Source organism: Nasonia vitripennis, unplaced genomic scaffold (genome assembly GCF_009193385.2).
Source record: "Nasonia vitripennis strain AsymCx unplaced genomic scaffold, Nvit_psr_1.1 unplaced0132, whole genome shotgun sequence".
Lineage (NCBI taxonomy): Eukaryota > Metazoa > Arthropoda > Insecta > Hymenoptera > Pteromalidae > Nasonia > Nasonia vitripennis.
This window is the reverse complement of record NW_022279911.1, coordinates 42,685-61,870: the sequence shown is the minus strand read 5'-3', so window position 1 is coordinate 61,870 and position 19,186 is coordinate 42,685. Positions and strand designations below refer to the sequence as shown.

Below are 19,186 nucleotides of genomic sequence, written 5' to 3'. Positions count from 1 at the left end.
CAGGTTGCCAGCAGTCGTCAACCTTCTGCTCCAAAGCAGCCCCAATGGCGATGTCGGAGGCGTCGGTTGAGAGCGAGAGAGGCGCCGTGGGAGAGAGGTAGGAGGTCCTGGAAGCACCTGCAAGGCTGGCCTTAGCGACCTCGAAAGCGGTCTCAGCTTCTGGCGTCCACTTCAGTACCTGTCGACTGCCCTTGTGGATGCCCCTAAGAAGCTCGTTGAGTGGGGCCTGCTGTTGAGCTGCATGCGGAATGCAGCGTCTGTAAAAATTCAGCATTCCCAGGAAACGTCGTAGAGCTTTGGGCGACTCTGGTCTCGGAAAGCTCCGGATTGCATCGATCTTCCGCGCTGGTGGTCGGAAGCCCTGGTTGGAGACGGTGAAACCCAGGAAATCCACCTCGCTCTGACCAAAGGCGCACTTGTTGATGCTGACGGTCAGCCGTGCCTGACGCAGGCGCTCGAACAGTGCTCGCAAATGTGCCTGGTGCTGTTCGTGATTCCTGGACATCACGATGATGTCGTCTATGTAGGCCCGCGTGAATGGAAGGTCTCGAAGGAGATTATCCATGAAGCGCTGAAACGTCTGCGTAGCATTCCGGAGGCCTAGAGACAGAGAGCAGAACTCGAAGAGTCCGAAAGGTGTCGTCACCGCCGTTTTGCAGATGTCCTTTGGGTCCATTGGCACCTGGTAGTACGCCTTCTCCAGGTCAATGACCGAGAAGACGTGGCACTCCCGACAGTCTTGCAGAAGGTCCTCTATCCGCGGCAAAGCGTAGCGGTCCGGGATGGTCTCGGCATTCAGCTTGCGGTAATCGCCAGTGGCGCGGAATCCTCCCTTCGGTTTGGCCACCATGTGAAGGGGGCTGGACCATTGCCCTGAACCTGGGCGGATGATGCCTCGCTGTAGCAGCTTGTTAAAGATCTCCTTCGCAGCTGAGAGACGCTCGCCGTAGAGAGGACGAGGACGAGAATGGACCGGTGGCCCCGTTGTGTGGATCTCGTGCTTGGCCTCGAAGCCGGTGGGCGTGTGGCTGGGCTAGATCAGCGAACTCGGCTAGCAACCGCTGGTATGCGTCCGGACTGCCACTGGAGCTGGGGCCTGCGACCACGGAAACGCCGTGGATGGAAGTTGCCCGGATCTCGGCCGGGGTGGAGATCATCGTGGCCGGGTCGATGAGGCGGCGATGCTGGAGGTCCACCAGAAACCCTGAGTGGTGAAGGAAGTCCGCCCCCAGGATCGCCACAGGAACGTCCGCCACGATGAATGGCCAAGGGATGGCACGGCGGAGTCCGAGGTTGAGTGTCAACAGGCGCCTGCCGAATGTGTGTACCGGGGTGCCGTTTGCCGCCACTAGTCGAAGCGGCTGGACGTCGAGGTTGCGCTCTCGCACTGCCGAACGGGGCAGGAGCGACAGCACCGAGCCGGAGTCCACCAGGAAGCTGGTGTTCGTGGTCCTGTCGAGTACGTGTAGGCGGTTTTCAGCACACGTAGGGCTGTCGGAGACCGCCAAAGCTCCAGGCAGCCGTCCTAGTTTCCCTGGTTGGGCTGGAAGGAGCAGGGCTGTCTGCAGTGCGTCGCCTGGGCTCCGAATCGATGGTGGTAATAGCAGTGGTTTGGATTTCCTGCTGGAGTTCGCGACCTTGAACGGCTTCGACGGCCACCCTGTTGGCTGTTGCTATGCTGTCCTCGCTGGTTGTTGCCCAATTTCTGGATTGCTTCGAGGGTCCTAGTGGTTGCGGAAGCGATCTCCGCCAACGAAATACGGATGGCAGCGAACTCGGCGACAAGGCGAGGGTCAGCTGTCCCGGCAGACGTCGTCGCAGCAGCAGCAGGAACAGGTGGAACAGGAGCGGGCACTCGGACCGGTGACTGTGCTTGCCTGGTGCCCGGGTGCACTGCGTAGGTGGCTGGCCCAGTCTCGACGATCCCGTCGGCTACCTCTGCGAGCTCGTCCAGGGGGCTGTTTCGCAGGATGCGCAGCATTTTTGCGACGTTGTCCGGCATGAGGTCGAGCCAGCGGACTCGGAGCGCCTCGTCGTCTATGCTTCCCGCAGCCAGAGCGCGCATGTGACGCAGGAGTTGTGATGGCTTGCGCGTGCCCAGCTCTAACCCGGTGAAGAGCGTTTGCAGCCTCTTCTGCGCCGTCAGGCCATAGCGCTCGAGAATGCGCGTCTTCATGTACAGGTATTTGCCTGAATCGGGCGGCGTGCGCATAACGTCCAGCATGTCCTGGACGACCTCCTGGTCGAGGCTGGAAATGAGCGTGTTATAGCGGTGCAGGTCCGATAGGATTTGGTTGCACCCAAAAATGCTCTCCAGTTGGAGAAACCAGGCCTCGGGACAATGCTTCCAAAATGGCGGCGTTCGAATCGCCACGTGGCGTAGCGCAGCGAGATCAGCGCTGGGGCCGGTCGTGCTGCCATTACCTGATCCTCCCGGGTTTGTCTCGCCGGTGCCGGTGCCATTGGGAATGTCTCCGCTGCTGCCGCCGCCGGGGCCGGCCGGGTTTCCGGGATCGATCATGTCGACTGCGTCTTTGTCGTCCGAGTCGAGGTTTTCGCGGAACTCCTTCGTCTTGTCGCGAAGCGTGCGGTTTTTGTCACCGCTAACTCGGCGTGGAGTCTCCGTCGCACTGAGTTTATCTTTTTTTTTTGTCTCTCTTACCGCCCGCACTGAGTCACTGTCGATAAGCTCGTGTTCGTGGGGGTGCCCGCGTGGCCACTGAAAAATCCGCCGCGATCACGTCGGGGTCACCAATTTAGCGAGGGATCGAGGTGCAGGGTTTCGCGCACAATAAAGAGTAACACTTCCTCACTTATAGTTTTCAAAATTAGACTTTATTAATAGACGTAATATCACAAACTTCGAGATCGCGTGGCGGACAGATTACTGTGTGTCGGTGTCGTACTGGCGGACGATGTGTCGCGTGCCGTTGCCTGTGACCAAGAGAGCGAGCGGCTTGCTCGTCTCCGGCAGGAAACGCTCGGGGGAGAGCAGCGCTCTCTAGTAGATCGCCCGAGGCTGAAGGAGCTGCTTGCGGCGACCGCGAGATGGTGCCAGCAGTCCGGGTGGAGCAACCGCCACAAGATATCATATAATATTTTCACGCGGGTTCAGATATTTGCTTAGTCATCCAAGGATTGCTTTGTTTATTATTAATCAATTGGTTGATAAGAAAATTACAATATTACACAACCTTTCTAATAACCATACCATAACATCGTCACATTCAAAAGAATATTTACCAGATGGTATATTTCATACTGCTGGTTACACAATATGGTTTGAATATTTGAACTACAGTGTTAATTGTTCAGAGTATTGTCAACAGCGATTAAGCAACCTAGTAACTGTATCGACTAAAGTAGGTCATACTAAACCAATAAAACAGAATATTTTAGTCTGCATTTTTCAGCAGTATATTCCTGGATTGGAAGGATATAAAGTTGATGGTGGTTTTTATTTCGGAGAAGTCAAAAATACAAACAGTACTGTTGAAGGTTATTCGTTAGATACACTTTTAAAATTAATAAAAGTTGATGAAACTAACCAATTCAACCATCAATTGTTAAAAAGCGATCAAGCCAAGTTGTTATTTTACTTTGCCAGACCTGAGAATTACTCAAGTATTCCAGATCCATCAAGTGAATTAGAATTCGTATCGAATTGTTATCAATTTTACATAAATATGACTTTAAACTCAAGGAAAAGGTTTCACTCTGAAGAGCTGGGAAATGACGAGCATAATAAGATGTTGGAATATTTGTCTGAGAATAATGTTAATTACGAGGAATTTTCAACAAAATTTGAAGATATTGACAAAGAAAGTAAGCAGGCAATATATGATTTAATGACAGGAAAGAATTCTAAGAAAAAAATAAAAATTTCTCATGAATGCGCGAACAACTTCTCTGAGGCCCTTTTAAAAGAGCTAATAAAATACGACATTGATGTATCATATTCTCCTGTGATGCTCGCTGATATGGTAAAGAAAAAATTAAATGATAAGTTCATTTTGAAAGTGATGAATACTTATGATATAGAAACTACCACGACCCAAGAAGATATAGATAAAATGAAAAACTGTATCTTCAATGAACAAAATGAAGACAAATATAAAAATGGTGAAAAAGAGATATTGACGCTGTTAAGAGATTTCCATAAGAAATGTCCAGATGCTGATACTAATTTAATTAAAGATATAAAAGAAACCATTAATAGTGCAATGAAACGATCTACGAAATACCGCTTTTGAAATAAAAAAAAAGAAACAGTCAAAAGATTAAAAAATAACTCGCCAAATAAAAAAAACAGGCAAGCAAATTTGAAATCTGCAGACAAGAAAGAAAATGCGACAGTCTCAAATAAAATAAAAAAAGTATGTAAAACTGTATTAAAAGACCGAACAATTGTATAAAATGATTTTTCAAGTACTTCAAAAATAACTTTTTACTTGAAAATACGTTTTTACTTGTATAACATGCTTTCATTTACCTTTACTTAAAAATCACATTTTTATGATTTCACGCAAATACAGGTTTTTAAGTTTTACGTTTTTACGTATTTATAGAGCTTTTGAGTGAATCGGAAAACTGTAAAGCTCGGAAAATTTACTTGAAAATACGTGAAGTACGTGAAAATGCGTGAATTTTCGTGCAAATAGACAAAGCATATTTATTATGTATACTTTACCGTCTTGCTTTATGCTTTATTTATTGCTGTTTGCAGATTATTCTTATATTTGATATATTGAAATGTATTTGATTCTTGGCACCATTCTCTGGTAGATTATTAAAGCAATGACTTCAGTGGGAATTGTTATAGATTATTATGAGAACCTCGTTTACAACTCAATTGTGTGCGTCTCATCTAAATTAAATGTATTAAAATGTTGCTGCTGCAATGTGACATTTAATTACACAAATGTTGAAGATCATCTCCAGAGCCTTGACCATGTTGATAATATTTATCATTTTGCACAACTGTCATCGAAATTTGCTAATACATATCAACTGGACTACCGTAGAATTTTTGAAAATTACTGTTACGTCCGAAACAGAATAAATGTCACGGGACCGAAAAGTTCTCTACAACAAGCAAGTATCACTTTATACTGAGCAAAAGTAGTACGGAAGACGGTAGTACATCGTATTTTAATTACGTTCACGAAAATTTCGACACTTATGGACATTAAGGTGGCTTTGTTTTGAAAAAATTCATGTTTGTGAAACATCGAAAAAAGAATGGAGAAATTTGTGGAAATATAAATAGATTTTAATTCATAATTTACTAATATATTTTTGAAATGCATCGAAACATATTTTGTTGTACCTTTATAGTAATATTGATTAGAATTTTAATATTTAGATAATGAGTATATAAAGAAAATTATGTAGAAATGCAATTGTCCCTCAAAAGCTTAGAGTATGTATCTATTGTATTTTGAGAGGGAAACAAAAATAACAACTCATTTTTCATCTTTCTTATTTCAGTATTAAAAATTATATTTTAAATTTACTGGCACTGTAATAAAGTAATGATATCAAAATCTTTTAACCATCATATTATTGTACTGTAATTTATTTATATTAATATTTATTTTTATTTCTGTTGATGTTGCGCATGTTAACGATGATTCATTCTTTTCTATAGATTTTTCTTTTCTCTTCTGAAGTATCTCGTAACCATAGATTTTTAGTCAATCACTGTTACCTCGTCAACTTGGGTTTTTTTTTTCATGGGAGAAACATCTTCTACGGTCAATGTGTATTTTCTTGGTAAGATGTTCATTTGATTTTATTACAGCTGACACTATAAGAATGCCATTATTGTTCATATCGAAGGTAACAATGATAGTTGGAGTACCTTTTGGCCCAGGAGGAATGTTCATCAAAGTGAATTTATCTAAAAATAAATTATTATTAACATTTTTGTCTTCACCTTCATAAACTTTTATTTCTACTTTCTGCTGATTATCTCTAGCTGTGGTGTAATTTCTTGCTTTAGAGAACGGTAAACGAGTATTCCGCTTTATCAATATGGACATTTCATTTTCTCCTACTTGAACTCCAAGTGACAATGGTGTTACGTCAACCAACAGAAGATTTTCCATATTACCATGGATCATGGATGCTTGCAGAGCAGCACCATAGGCAACTGCTTCGTCAGGATTTATAGATTTGTCCAACTCTTTACCAAAGAAGTCTTTTAACATATCTTGTATCTTTAATATTCTAGTTGAGCCTCCTACCAAGACAATATTTTTTATGTCAGACTTTTGTACTTTAGCATCCGACAGGACTAATTCAACTGACTTCAGAATTTTCTGAAATAAATTATCACAAAGTTCTTCAAACTTATCTCTAGTTATGGTAGCACAGAAGTCATGCCCATCAAACAACGCAAATTCATCTATGTTTGCACTTGCAGAATCACTTAGTTCTAATTTTGCATTTTCACAAGCATTATACAAGCGCTTCACTGACACTTCGTTCACCTGTATTTCACAGTCATATTTAGAATTGAATTCCTTAGTGAAGTGTTCCAGCAAAATATTTGTAAAATCTTCACCTCCTAAGTGTTGATCGCCACTTGTTGCTTCGACAATTAAAATATCATTTTGCATTGTGACAACCGATACATCAAACGTGCCCCCACCAAGATCAAAGATTAACACATAATCATTATAATTTATCTTATGATTTAGGCCATAAGCGAGTGCTGCAGCAATCGGCTCACTTATAATGGATACGTTTAATACTGCCATTTCTCCAGCAAATTTTGTTGCTTCACGTTGGATGGTATTAAAGTTAGCGGGAACAGTGATAACTACATCTGTAATTTTTTTTGTTAGGTAGCTTTCAGCAAACTGTTTGACATATTCTAAGATCATTGACGCAATATCCTGAGGCGAGTAGTATTTAATTTCTGATTTATGGTTGACTTCATAGAAGGGACGACCTTCTTTATCCACCACTGCAAATGGCCAATGTTCACTCTCGGCTTTGACTTCATTGTCAAACTCACGTCCTATCAACCTCTTGGAACCTAGAAAAGGTTATTGATTATTCTTTTTTTATAGAAGCAATATGTAGAAAAGTATTAGCACATAATGGCGTAATGTTGGTGCCCTTTCGTTCTGTTACTTCGATTGAAATTTTTAAGAGCAGTCCAAGCTTAAAATTTAAAAAGAGTTGGCACCCTCTGTATGTCTTTTATATATTTTATATGAGATCTTACTATAAATGGTGTTTTTTGAATTCCTTTGCCCCTGAGATAGAGCTGAAGTGCCAATCAGACGCTCTTTTTCATTAAAAGCCACACAACTCGGCGTCGTTCTGTGTCCTTTAGAATTGGCTATTATGTTCACTGTACCAGATGATTTGGTGGAGTTCAAGTCCTTATTCGTCTCGGGTATCCATGCTGCTATAACAGTATTTGTTGTTCCTAGGTCAATCCCTATTGATGGTACTTCGGACATTTTGCTGTAACTGAAAATAAATCTTATATCTAAATAACTTTTGTTTTCCGTCACAGCGTGTTAAAAAGTATAATACACTTGACAATGCATATACTTATATTTGTATGATTGAAAGCTGATAAACCAATGTTATTTAACTAAGAGGTTATAAAGAATTCAAAGAAAGAGATAGAAAAAGGAAAGCTCATGCTACGAGTAAAGAACCATGGTAAATAAGACAGAAGAGAGACGAATTTAGTGGGTGATGAAGTGAAAAAAAGGGTGGTGAAACTGACGAGGGAAGAGGTAAAAAGAGTAGATGGGAGGGATTGCAAACAGAGAGGATGAGAAGAAGAGTAATAAATACTTGATTATTTTTTATACTTACATTTTTGTCAAATTTCCAATAATGTAAGTAAATTTGCTTCAAGAGACTTTTACAAAAGTACTCTTGCAGCAAACGAACCGAGGATGAATTCGAGGCTGATACGTGACGCTCAGTATCCTTCTGAAAAAGACCAATACGTATTTTTTTACTAAAAGGTTAATAAAAGAATTCAAAGAAAGAGATAGAAAAAGGAGAGCTCAAGGTATATGAGCAGGGAATCATGGTGGTTGAGACAGAGAAAGATTTTGGTGGACAATCAAGAAAGTTAAGTATGTGTGCAGTTGAACAAAGCATTCAATAAGGCTTCCAATTGTTTGATAAAAAAGAACAAAAAAGAAACTAGTTACTCTAAAAAAAATAACTTTTAAAAAAGTAAAAAGTTAGGCAAGTTTAATATATTTCGCAACAAAATTACAGATTGAAAAGTACTAAGATCAATCAAACAAAGTCAAGTTTATTATATTTAATCGTGATGAAGCAAGGAACAACTCTCAAGATAAGTATTACGTAACTTGCCATGCCCGTTTAATTTTGTTTATTGGTGAACAACTAAAATTTCCTTTTATGTATTAGAACGTCATACAAACACCATAAGTACAATGAAACGGGCATGGCAAGTTACGTAGTAATTATCTTGAGAGTTGTTCCTTGCTTCATCACGATTAAATATAATAAACTTGACTTTGTTTGATTGATCTTAGTACTTTTCAATCTGTAATTTTGTTGCGAAATATATTAAACTTGCCTAACTTTTTACTTTTTTAAAAGTTATTTTTTTTAGAGATTTCAATCCTTTTTAGTAAAATTTTTTGAGTATTTCATATTCGACGTCGTAGAAATAAAATATAAGCATATTTAGCACCTTTAGATCAAAGCTTTTTTGTAACATTTTTATCACTAACATGAGATCACTGATTGTTGATATACACCACCCTTGAATTATTTCTACGCCAAGACACCAAAACCCACGGCGCGAACTATCCAGACCTCGTTATCGGACACCCTGTACACCTAGACGCCGTCATCGTATGATTTATTTACCTAGACACCAAAAACCACGAAGCGCACGACCTAGACCTCGTCATCGGCCACCCTGTACACCTGGACACCGCGTTCAAGTGATTTTTACACCTAGACACCAAAAACCACGGAGCAAACTACCTAGACCTCGTCATCGGCCACCCTGTACACCTAGACACCGCCCTCGAATTATTTCAACACCAAAAGCCACGGAGCGCACGACCTAGACCTCGTCATCGGCCACCCTGTACACCTGGACACCGCGTTCAAATGATTTTTACACCTAGACACCAAAAACCACGGAGCGAACTACCTAGAACTCGTCATCGGCCACCCTGTACACCTAGACACCGCCCTCGAATTATTTCAACACCAAAAGCCACGGAGCGCACGACCTAGACCTCGTCATCGGCCACCCTGTACACCTGGACACCGCGTTCAAATGATTTTTACACCTAGACACCAAAAACCACGGAGCGAACTACCTAGAACTCGTCATCGGCCACCCTGTACACCTAGACACCGCCCTCGAATTATTTCAACACCAAAAGCCACGGAGCGAACTACCTAGACCTCGTCATCGGCCACCCTGTACACCTAGGTACCGCCCTCGAATTATTTCAACACCTAGACACCAAAAACCACGGTGCGAACTACCTAGACCTCGCCATCGGCCGCCCTGTACACCTAGATGCCGTCCTCGTATGATTTATTTATCTAAACACCAAAAATCACGGAGCGCACCACCTAGACGTCGTCATCAGCTACCCTATTTATCTAGACACCTTCCTTGAAAGATTTTTACACCAAAACACCGAATACTACGGAGCACACATTTATAATTCAAGCAGAGGAGCAGACAATGTAGGCTCAATAGCTTGTGCGGCCAACTTCACAGTCTAACCACTCGGTCAAACTGCACGCAGCTAACTTAACGGTCTTACCACTTTTTGGGCTGAAGAAAAATTAAGCAAGTGATTTCAGCATTTTTGTTCACCTGCATACTTGTTTATTATGTTAAAGCTGGTTTATTGCTGATATTTTGGTTTAAAATCATAGTTTGGCATACCAGTATAAACATTTATCAAAATTAGCTGGTTACATGAATGATAAATAATTTATTTCCTTAATTGAAAATTCGAGAGACCAATATAGAAGTAAATAGTGTCACGGGCGCCGCGGCGTCGTCTGCTTCTCAAACTCGCCTTCGTGGCGCTCCCGCGCCACTTGATTTTAAAGATTTCACGAATTTTTGAAGCTAAGCAGTAATCATAATAAAAACTATCCTCTCGATAGATACATTACATACAAGTCCACCCGGATACAACCAATCTTGCTCGTTATCTAGGCCAGGCAATAAGCATAAGTCCGGCAGGAGCTGTAAGCCCAGAATGTAGGGACACTAAGATTGTGCCAAAGAAAACAAGGAAATTCGATAATTTGCGATCGACGACAGTTAGACCGCCCACACACGACCAATATTGCTCGTTGGGCCAGGCTGTATGTCCGGAAGAAGCAGTAATGCCTGTAGAATGTAAAAAGATTGAAATCTCACAAATACATATACACACCATACACGATACACAAGTGACAGAGAGATACAAATCATAGACTGACTCAATAAGATTCGGAAATTAAAATTTCATTTATGTATAATTTTTATTTATGCAGCCTTATAAGCAGTTAGTACATTCAAGTTGATTAGATCGGATACTCGAAAAGAGTAGATGCATCTTCCAGCTTGCGTGCATGCTTTTATTCAACAAGCCAATATGCGTACAAATTATAGTAAGTATGGACGTTAGCTTTTGATATAATTTTTCGTCAATTCATACAATTAAATGTTTGAATATTTCGCGCTCTTTGATACTCATATGTTTATAGAGTTGAAGCGAGTAATATCTAACGGATCGTTAACGGTTATAGTTGTGTATATAAGCTCCGAAACGTTTATAATTCCTTCTTCTTGTTCCGACCACCGACCAGTCAATAAGTCTAGTTTATACTCGCCACAGTAATCGCTCTACGTAAATAAACAATATAGAGTTCAAGTTAATCTTCTATTTTATTCGCAAGATCTGCTTCCCTGATCCCCAACATCAGGTTATGGGCCCAGGAAGCATCTCAACGAAAACTGCACAAGTATTCCGTTGCCGAAAAGACTTGCGACCGTGACACGCCATAGCCGTTGGCGTCCTTGGCCTGAAGGTCACAGTTGGAGCACAGTGGTTTTTCCTTACCGAAAATGGCGAGCCGAAATCAAATTTCATCCTTCCAGATACTGGATAAACTGTCAGGAAGAGAAAATTATCGATCTTGGGCAGTAGCTATGCGCGCATATTTGGAGATCGAAGACTTATGGGATACGGTCGAACAACCAGCCGGTGGAACAATCAGCACAGACCCGAAGAATCTGGCCAAGGCGCGAGAGCGCATGATATTAGCAGTGGAGCCCGAAATTTACCCGTACCTGGAGAATGCGGTTACTCCGAAACAAGCGTGGGACGAACTGGCCAAAACCTACGACGACAAAGGATTGGCACGAAAGGTACACCTTCTCATGGAAGCTACAACAACAAAGTTTGAGAGCTGCCGCTCCATGGAGGACTATGTCGCCCGCATCATCTCCGCGACGAAGAAGCTCGCAACAATTGGAACCAAGTTGCCAGACGACCTAATTGGAGCTCTTCTACTCGCAGGACTCCCACCCGCTTATAAGCCTATGATAATGGCGTTAAGCAACTCAGGTGCGGAAATTACAGGTGATCTCATTAAAAACAAATTGCTGGAAGAATCGCAATCCGTAACGGATGATTTTGAATCACGCGGACTTCACGCGCAAGCGCAAGCCGCGCAGTTTAGTAATAGATCGCACAGAGGACGTGGCAATTACCACAGAACGCGAGGATCGCGTCAGAGCGCCGCCCCCAGCTCCAGAAACCCCGCAGCCAATGTTAGATGCTATAACTGCAACAAATTCGAACACTACGCAAATAAGTGTACGGAGCCGAAACGCAACAAAAACCTCGCGTGTACAATGTCGGCGGAAGGCGATAGTGACACCGAGGAGACTGTGTGTGCGCTTTTCGTTTCGTCATCGGCGACACATACTCACACAGCTCGACTCGACACCTCTGCGGCCGATTCCGAGACAGCAGTTCTGAAAGCAGACAACGCGTTACTTGCAGTTGGTCTACTGAGTACCACCAGCAAGCAAGAGTGGATCCTGGACTCCGGTGCTTCGACTCACATGTGCTGTGAAGGAGTTCATCTGACGAACATACGTGCACCGAAGACCACAGAAGTCACAGCAGCCAACAAAGCAAAAATCCGAGTACAAACTGAAGGAGATCTACACATTACTAATACTGGATCCATAGGCAGCAAAAAGATTCTACTTCAGAACGTTCTCCATATCCCTGGTTTAACAGCGAATCTAGTCTCAGTCAGTGCAATCACTAGACAAGGTGGTGCAGTAACGTTCAAAGAAAAAAAATGCCAAGTCATGGATCATACCGGATCAGTTGTCCTGGAAGGTAATATGTGCAATAACAACGTCTACAAACTGAATTTGCAGCCCAACCCAGGTCAATCCAGCAAGGTCAGCACAGCAGTTGCATTCAAGGCAGTGCAGAAGCACAGTATAACTCTGTGGCATCGACGAATGGCTCACCTCAACGTCAATTACCTGAAGCAGCTGAAAGAGGTAGCAGTCGGAGTGGATTTTGATGACAAACTACTGCATAAATGTGAGATTTGCGTGGCAGGCAAACTCACAAATAAGCCATTCCAAGCCACCAGCACAAGAGCATCCAGAGTACTGCAGTTAGTGCACAGCGACGTGTGCCAGGTGGAGGATTTATCTCTGAACAAGGTCAGATACTTTTTAACATTCCTGGATGACCACTCGAGGAAACTGTTTGTTTATTTTCTCCAGAAGAAAGATGAAGTCCCAAAGGTAACACAAAAGTTTGTTTTATTCGCAGAGAATCAGACAGGCCAATCCTCAGGACAGACAATGGACGAGAGTATGTAAATGAGAGGCTCAGAACATTTCTCCAGAGCAAGGGCGTCAAACATGAAACGTCAATACCCTATCACGCCCAGCAGAATGGTCGTGCAGAAAGGGTCAACAGAGTGCTGCTGGAGAAAGTGAGGTGTATGCTGATAGAAGCATCGCTTCCAAACAAATTTTGGGCATAAGCCACATCAACAGCCTGCTATATCTCCAATGGAAGTTCCAAGAAATGTCTTGGAGGAAAAACTCCTGAGGAGCTGTGGACAGCGCAAAAACAAGATCTCACACTACTGAGAGTTTTTGGATGTCAAGTCAGAGCATTCATACCAAGCAATCTCAGGAAAAAGATTGCACCCACGTCGAAACAAGCCATTATGATAGGCTATTGTGAGAACCAGAAGGGTTATCGATTGTGGAGCCACGAAGAACAGAGAATATTCACAGCTAGCAACGTTGAATTCTTCGAGGATGAACAGCCCAAAAATGTACCTGCAAACAGAATATACCTACCTATTGAGAATCATGAACCTCTGTATGAACACAATCAAGATGAACCAGACGTTCGCGTAGAAGAACCTGTAAAAAGCGAATCAGAAGAAATCGTACCTGAAAAGGAAGTGCTGAAAGGAGAAGTACCTGAAAAAGAAAGTAAGCTGAAAAGAAGATTACCAATAAATAAAAGCATTCGCGAAGAAGAAACTGGAAACAAGATCTTAAAAAAGGACTTACCAGTGAACCCAGATTTTAACAGAAGAGACATTCAAAACTACGCAGGGAAGCAAGTCCAGATCAAGAAAGGAGGCAAGTCATCTGTCAAGCCAGCTGCTTCTAATCTCTCTAGACCTCTGACAAGATCAGATTCAAATCAACTGGATGAGGAGGCCAGCTCTGACGAAGAATATAAGACTGAACCTGTAAGAAAGACTCAACGCAGAAGAAAGAAGACAAAACATTTAGATGACTTTGTCACCTACTCAGCAACGATTGAAGAGGGTGAACCGAAAAACTACCAAGAAGCTATTTCCTGCTCCGAATCTGATCAGTGGAGGCGAGCTATGGCAGAGGAGTATTCTGCTATAGTGAAAAATAACACCTGGCAATTGTGCAATCTGCCTTCGGGTGAGTCCGTAGTTGGCAGTAAATGGATCTTTAAGAAGAAGAGATCAGCTGATGGAAGTACCCGCTACAAAGCAAGACTAGTTGCCAGGGGTTTCTCACTGCAGAAAGGAGTGAACTACGATGAAACGTACTCGCCAGTAGTTCGTTTCGTCTCATTGAGATTACTCTTTGCGTATGCAGTTAGAAGGGACTTGGATATCTACCATTTGGATGTAGAAACTGCTTTTCTGCATGGTGACATAACAGATACAGTCTATCTCCAACAGCCTGAAGGTTTTGTCGCCAAACAACACGAAAACCAAGTCTGCCTTCTCAAGAAGGCCATTTATGGTCTAAAGCAAGGAAGTAGGAATTGGAACATCAAACTCGATGGTGCTCTGAAAAAATGAAACCTCAGACAATCTAAACTCGATTCGTGTATTTATAGCTTTTCAAACAGCGTTAAACTAATAGTTGTTGCCTTATTCGTAGACGATCTCATCGTTTTTACCAACAGCATCGACTTCTTGGATACCCTTAAACAAGGATTGATGAATATCTGTGTTGTGAAGGATCTGGGACCACTCAAGAGATACCTGGGTGTAAATGTGCATTACGACAAGACCAAAGGAGTCATGGAACTGGAGCAAACCGACTACATCGACACACTTCTAAGAAACTTTGGCATGGAGGAATGCAGAAGTGTCAGCACACCCTTGGAGACCAACACCAATTCCAGGTCAGGGTCACCGTCAAGTGCCAAGTTTAATCCAGCTGCTGTACCTTACCAGAACGCAGTTGGATCGCTTCTTTATTTGGTACAAGCGACAAGACCAGACCTCGCACATGCAGTCGGTGAGATCAGTCGACACAATCTGGATTACGACGAGTCACATTGGGCCATGATCAAGAGAGTTCTCCGTTACGTACAAGGAAGCAAACATCTCAGACTAAGGTATACTCGTGATGGAGATGATTTTATTTCAGGCTATTGTGATGCCAGCTGGGCTGGAGAACAGGGGGATCGACGATCAACTTCCGGCTACATTTTTATGGTACAAGGTGGTGTCGTCTCCTGGAACAGCAGAAAGCAATCAACAGTGGCCTTGTCATCTACCGAAGCTGAATACCTATCATTGTCAGCAGCCGCTCAGGAGGCGTTATGGCTCGGCAGACTCGCCAGCGAACTCCGAATCAGAGACGACAAACCGATGCCGATTTACTGCGACAACAAGGGAGCCATCGATCTGAGTAAAAACTCACGTTTTAGCCCAAGGCCCAAGCACATCGATGTCCGTCATCAGTTCATTAAGGAATATATCAAGAAAGGGGAGATCGAGGTGATTTTTATACCAACTACACAACAATTGGCTGATACTTTGACGAAACCAGTTGGACCTGCGAAGCTAAACCAATTCATCAATGCAGCGAGTATGAGAGTCGTTGAGAAGAGAGAAGATTGAAGATTTTGTGAAAGATTTTATTTTACCTATTTATGTTATTGTTTTTATATCTATGTATAGTCTCGCGACATATTGTAACCTTTGAATTGTATAATTGAGGTGGTGTGATATAATTTTTCGTCAATTCATACAATTAAATGTTTGAATATTTCGCGCTCTTTGATACTCATATGTTTATAGAGTTCAAGCGAGTAATATCTAACGGATCGTTAACGGTTATAGTTGTGTATATAAGCTCCGAAACGTTTATAATTCCTTCTTCTTGTTCCGACCACCGACCAGTCAACAAGTCTAGTTTATACTCGCCACAGTAATCGCTCTACGTAAATAAACAATATAGAGTTCAAGTTAATCTTCTATTTTATTCGCAAGATCTGCTTCCCTGATCCCCAACATCAGCTTTAATAGAACAAAAAGGAATATTATACAAAAAATTGTTTTATTTCATAACAACAATTTATTTAGCATAAGGGGTAACGTGTTACGTAAATATACCGTTCGCCATACTAGAAGCGCGAATATTCGAAATAAAAGAATAATATCTAGTTTCTAATATAACTGACAACAAAACGTGCGCAGGGAATTTCCCAAGCACACTAATCCTCAAGACCTCAGCACCCCAGCCCTCGTCCTGCAGCACATCTGGGTCCTTACCCCCCCCCCCCCTCCTGCTTTCTCTCTCTCTCTCTCTCTCTCTCTCGCTTTCTCTCTTTCTCTTTCTCTCTCTCTCTCTCTCTCTCTCTCTCTCTCTCTCTCTCTCTCTCTCCCTATCTCTCCCTCGGAAAAACTACTTGGTGAGCAGCCGAGGATGAAGCTTCTTGAATCTCAGTCTACATCTAAGCCTTCACCCGGAATGATCTACCTTGTCCCGTACTATTTCCTGTACACACTTTTAATGCGGCCTATTGTCGGTCTCAAGCTCAAAGAAAACGCAGAGAGAAAGTGTTGTTAATAATTGTAAAATCGTCCTTATTTAACAAATCATAATCGCGCGCTTGAAATCGAACTATAAGTTCTAAAGATGAAACGAACTAACCTTATATTCCCGAACGCGGAACGCGGGAGAAAACCAGACGTTTCATAAGTTGAAACACTGGGGTCTGCTAGCGCAGCCCAGCGTTCTTAAATCTATGTTCGCGCGCCGTCACGCTCCAATGCATACACGGTGGCGGGCCGCCTCGGCCCAGGGCGCCAGGGATCCTGCGATTCCCTTACCGTGTGAGCGCCACCGTGTGTTGGGACCCGACGGCGTGGGAAATTAGCTCGGCTAGCTCTAAGGAAGGTGTGGAGTATCGAACAGGGTCGTGGGTCATAAAACTCATTAAGGCTTACTGCGGATATGATATGTCGTATTTATTCTTCATTTTCCCTCTTAACAACCACGGCAACCTGCCGAAAACCTGCGGCCTCTACAGTCTAGAGGCACTACGCTGAACTAACTAAACTACTATGCGGCACGTTACGTCGCCGATCGAGGTCATAGTGAGTAAGAGCGAACTTCTACACGCGGCCCCGCAACGATTTTAATAATTCTAACCTCCTTCCGGGGAGATCACCCGCGCCCACCGAGCAATCGACGCCACCGCCACGCTCGTCAGCGCGCCGTCCGCCGACTTGTCGGTGCGGGCGAATACCCGCCTCGCCTCTCTGATCGTCTACCGGCCCAGACGACCAGCGCGTCCGTCGCGGCGTATTCTCGCGAGTTATGCGATTTCCCCGGCCCATCAGACGCTTATTTTTCCATATACCGCGACGTGAAAAACCCGTACTCACAACACTTGTCCGTCCTCTCCGCGCACACTCGTGCATTCTGACGACTACTTAACGGAAACTCTACTAATAGCTATTTTAACCTAATCGCTAACTTACTTACTAACGGTAGCTCGGTAACACGCAGTAATCGGTAGCTGGTAGGGATAGCGGGGGTGAGGAAACGATAACGGGGAGGTACAATACGAGGGGAGAGCGATAGCGAGGAAACATGCACAATACATGGGTAACGATAGTGGGGAATTGGGCGAGAGCGAGAGCATGGAAAGACAAACGGTAGCTTGAGCGGAGGGTAACGGTAGCGTGAAAGGAACGATAGCGAGGAAAAACGAGAGCATACAAAATTCGCAACAGGCGACGAGACCTCACGGCACTCGACTCGCCGCCCTTGCCACGACCGTCAAAGTGCATTGTGTCACACTAACCGTGTCGCGACGCGTTCATCCGAGGCACAGCCGCACTAGTTTATTCGCACGCTAAGTACGCTGTTACTTACTTGCTACGATAACGAAAGCGAAGGCGAGCTGCAATGGCGCGCGGGTACCAGGACAATCGAAAGCCTCGGTGAGCAGCGCAGGCGTCCTATCGATAGCAGCGTTGTGGAGCGAAAGAGGCCGAGCTCTCCCGACGCGGCAACACGTGGCCGCGGGGCCAGCGCTGCGCGCGCTCCCCACACGAACTGCTCCCCCTTCTGTGCGCCTACTCGCGGCTCGACCTGCCACGTTGCGAGGTTGTCGTCGCCTCTCTATTGCGCGGCGCAAATTTTCCACTTGTAACGTGAGTTCCAACTGCCACGTTACAATGTAAATGTCGAAACGGTCCGCGATGTGTGAATAAGTGGTTTTACATTCAAATTTGACACTTATAACGTAGTAAATTTCATGTCTACCGATACAAAAACATGTTGGTATCGGTAGTCATAAAATGTACTAGGTTATAAGTGTAAAATTTAAATGTAAAACCAATTATTAGCCATTATATCATGTTTGTTATCTACATAACTTCTAGTAGAAGGTCAGGCCCATTCTAAAACTTTACAGCTACTTTTTTTACGATAAATAGGTATCTTTTTACTGTATTCAGGTTGTCGGAGTCCGGATCAAACAGTCAGATTTTCATACTTTGAGGTTTAAAATGCAAATAAGGTAGCCTTAACATACATAAAGCGCTGGGTATAGCGTAACAAAAGTATCTGGGTAGTTTTAGTTAAAAATGCATCCCTTGTAACCTACAAATCATTGAAAATAGGCAAAAATGCAAAAATTGCTTGAAACCTCAACTTTGACCAGCTAGAACTGGAAGCCAAATAAAGGAATCGCGCTGAAAATTTTTTTTAGTCATGTACAATATATAGAACATATATGTACAGTTTAGGCAAAAATTAAAATTTTCATCTTCGATTTCACAGAGAACGACCCACATATATATATATGTATATATAAATATATATATATAGAGAACGATATATATATATATATATATATATATATATCGATCGTTCTCTGTGAAATCGAAGATGATAATTTTATACACACATTCGCACACACACACACACATATATATATATATATATATATGTGTGTGTGTATATATTTCCGCGGACATTTGATCGCCTCCCATAGAACCTCATAGATATAATACTTAATTACATAAAGCATACTGAATTATTGAATGATGGTAGACACTGAATAAATTTTATGTTCGTCAAAGATTTTAAAATTTGTTCTGGCCGAGCGGTATAGTGCACAATTGGTGCAGTTAAAAGCGTAGTGAATCTAGCGAAAAGTCTAATATTCTGCACTTTGAATTTCTAATTCCCAGGTGCTTCTACGTCAATAATCGCCTTATATACCGTTCCATTCCGTTTTTCGTGTCCCATTGAACGCTATAATAAGCATCTTTTAGCCAGATTAATAAATACGTTCTGAGTACACAAGTACAGTATTATGAAAAAATGATTTTATCGGCATTC

The 19,186-nt window shown here is 43.0% G+C and overlaps 2 protein-coding genes across 12 annotated transcripts; one reads left to right on the top strand and one right to left on the bottom strand.

The window, feature by feature from the left end:
* The first annotated feature begins 2,915 nt into the window (after nucleotides 1-2,915).
* Nucleotides 2,916-5,560, top strand: LOC116418268. Its single transcript, XM_031933308.2, has 3 exons — nucleotides 2,916-2,959; nucleotides 3,029-4,376; nucleotides 4,786-5,560. The coding sequence occupies exons 1-2, from the start codon at nucleotides 2,916-2,918 to the stop codon at nucleotides 4,251-4,253; spliced, it is 1,269 nt and encodes a 422-aa protein (XP_031789168.1). The 3' UTR covers nucleotides 4,254-4,376; nucleotides 4,786-5,560.
* On the bottom strand, nucleotides 4,663-18,521 carry LOC100114095 (heat shock cognate 71 kDa protein-like). 11 transcript variants are annotated; one of them, XM_031933302.2, is made up of 4 exons: nucleotides 17,711-18,521; nucleotides 7,846-7,965; nucleotides 7,238-7,488; nucleotides 4,663-7,045 (listed from the first exon to the last, which is right to left on the bottom strand). In XM_031933302.2, the coding sequence occupies exons 3-4, from the start codon at nucleotides 7,476-7,478 to the stop codon at nucleotides 5,715-5,717; spliced, it is 1,572 nt and encodes a 523-aa protein (XP_031789162.1). In that variant the 5' UTR covers nucleotides 7,479-7,488; nucleotides 7,846-7,965; nucleotides 17,711-18,521; the 3' UTR covers nucleotides 4,663-5,714. The 11 variants fall into 11 exon arrangements, with proteins under 11 accessions (XP_031789162.1, XP_031789166.1, XP_031789165.1 ...); XM_031933306.2 differs by having other exon boundaries at nucleotides 7,238-7,482; nucleotides 7,924-7,965; XM_031933305.2 differs by lacking the exon at nucleotides 17,711-18,521 and adding an exon at nucleotides 8,748-9,715 and having other exon boundaries at nucleotides 7,238-7,482; nucleotides 7,924-7,965.
* Nucleotides 18,522-19,186: the final 665 nt, after the last annotated feature.

Coding starts and splice junctions, on each gene's coding strand:
- LOC116418268 (XM_031933308.2), top strand. CDS start 2,916: ATGTGTCGCGTGCCGTTGCCTGTGACCAAGAGAGCGAGCGGCTT. Junction 2,960..3,028: donor ACCAAGAGAGCGAGCGGCTT/GCTCGTCTCCGG, acceptor AGGCTGAAGGAG/CTGCTTGCGGCGACCGCGAG.
- LOC100114095 (XM_031933299.2), bottom strand. Junction 7,483..7,923: donor CAGCCTCGAATTCATCCTCG/GTTCGTTTGCTG, acceptor TTTCAGTTACAG/CAAAATGTCCGAAGTACCAT. Junction 7,046..7,237: donor TTCAAAAAACACCATTTATA/GTAAGATCTCAT, acceptor AACCTTTTCTAG/GTTCCAAGAGGTTGATAGGA.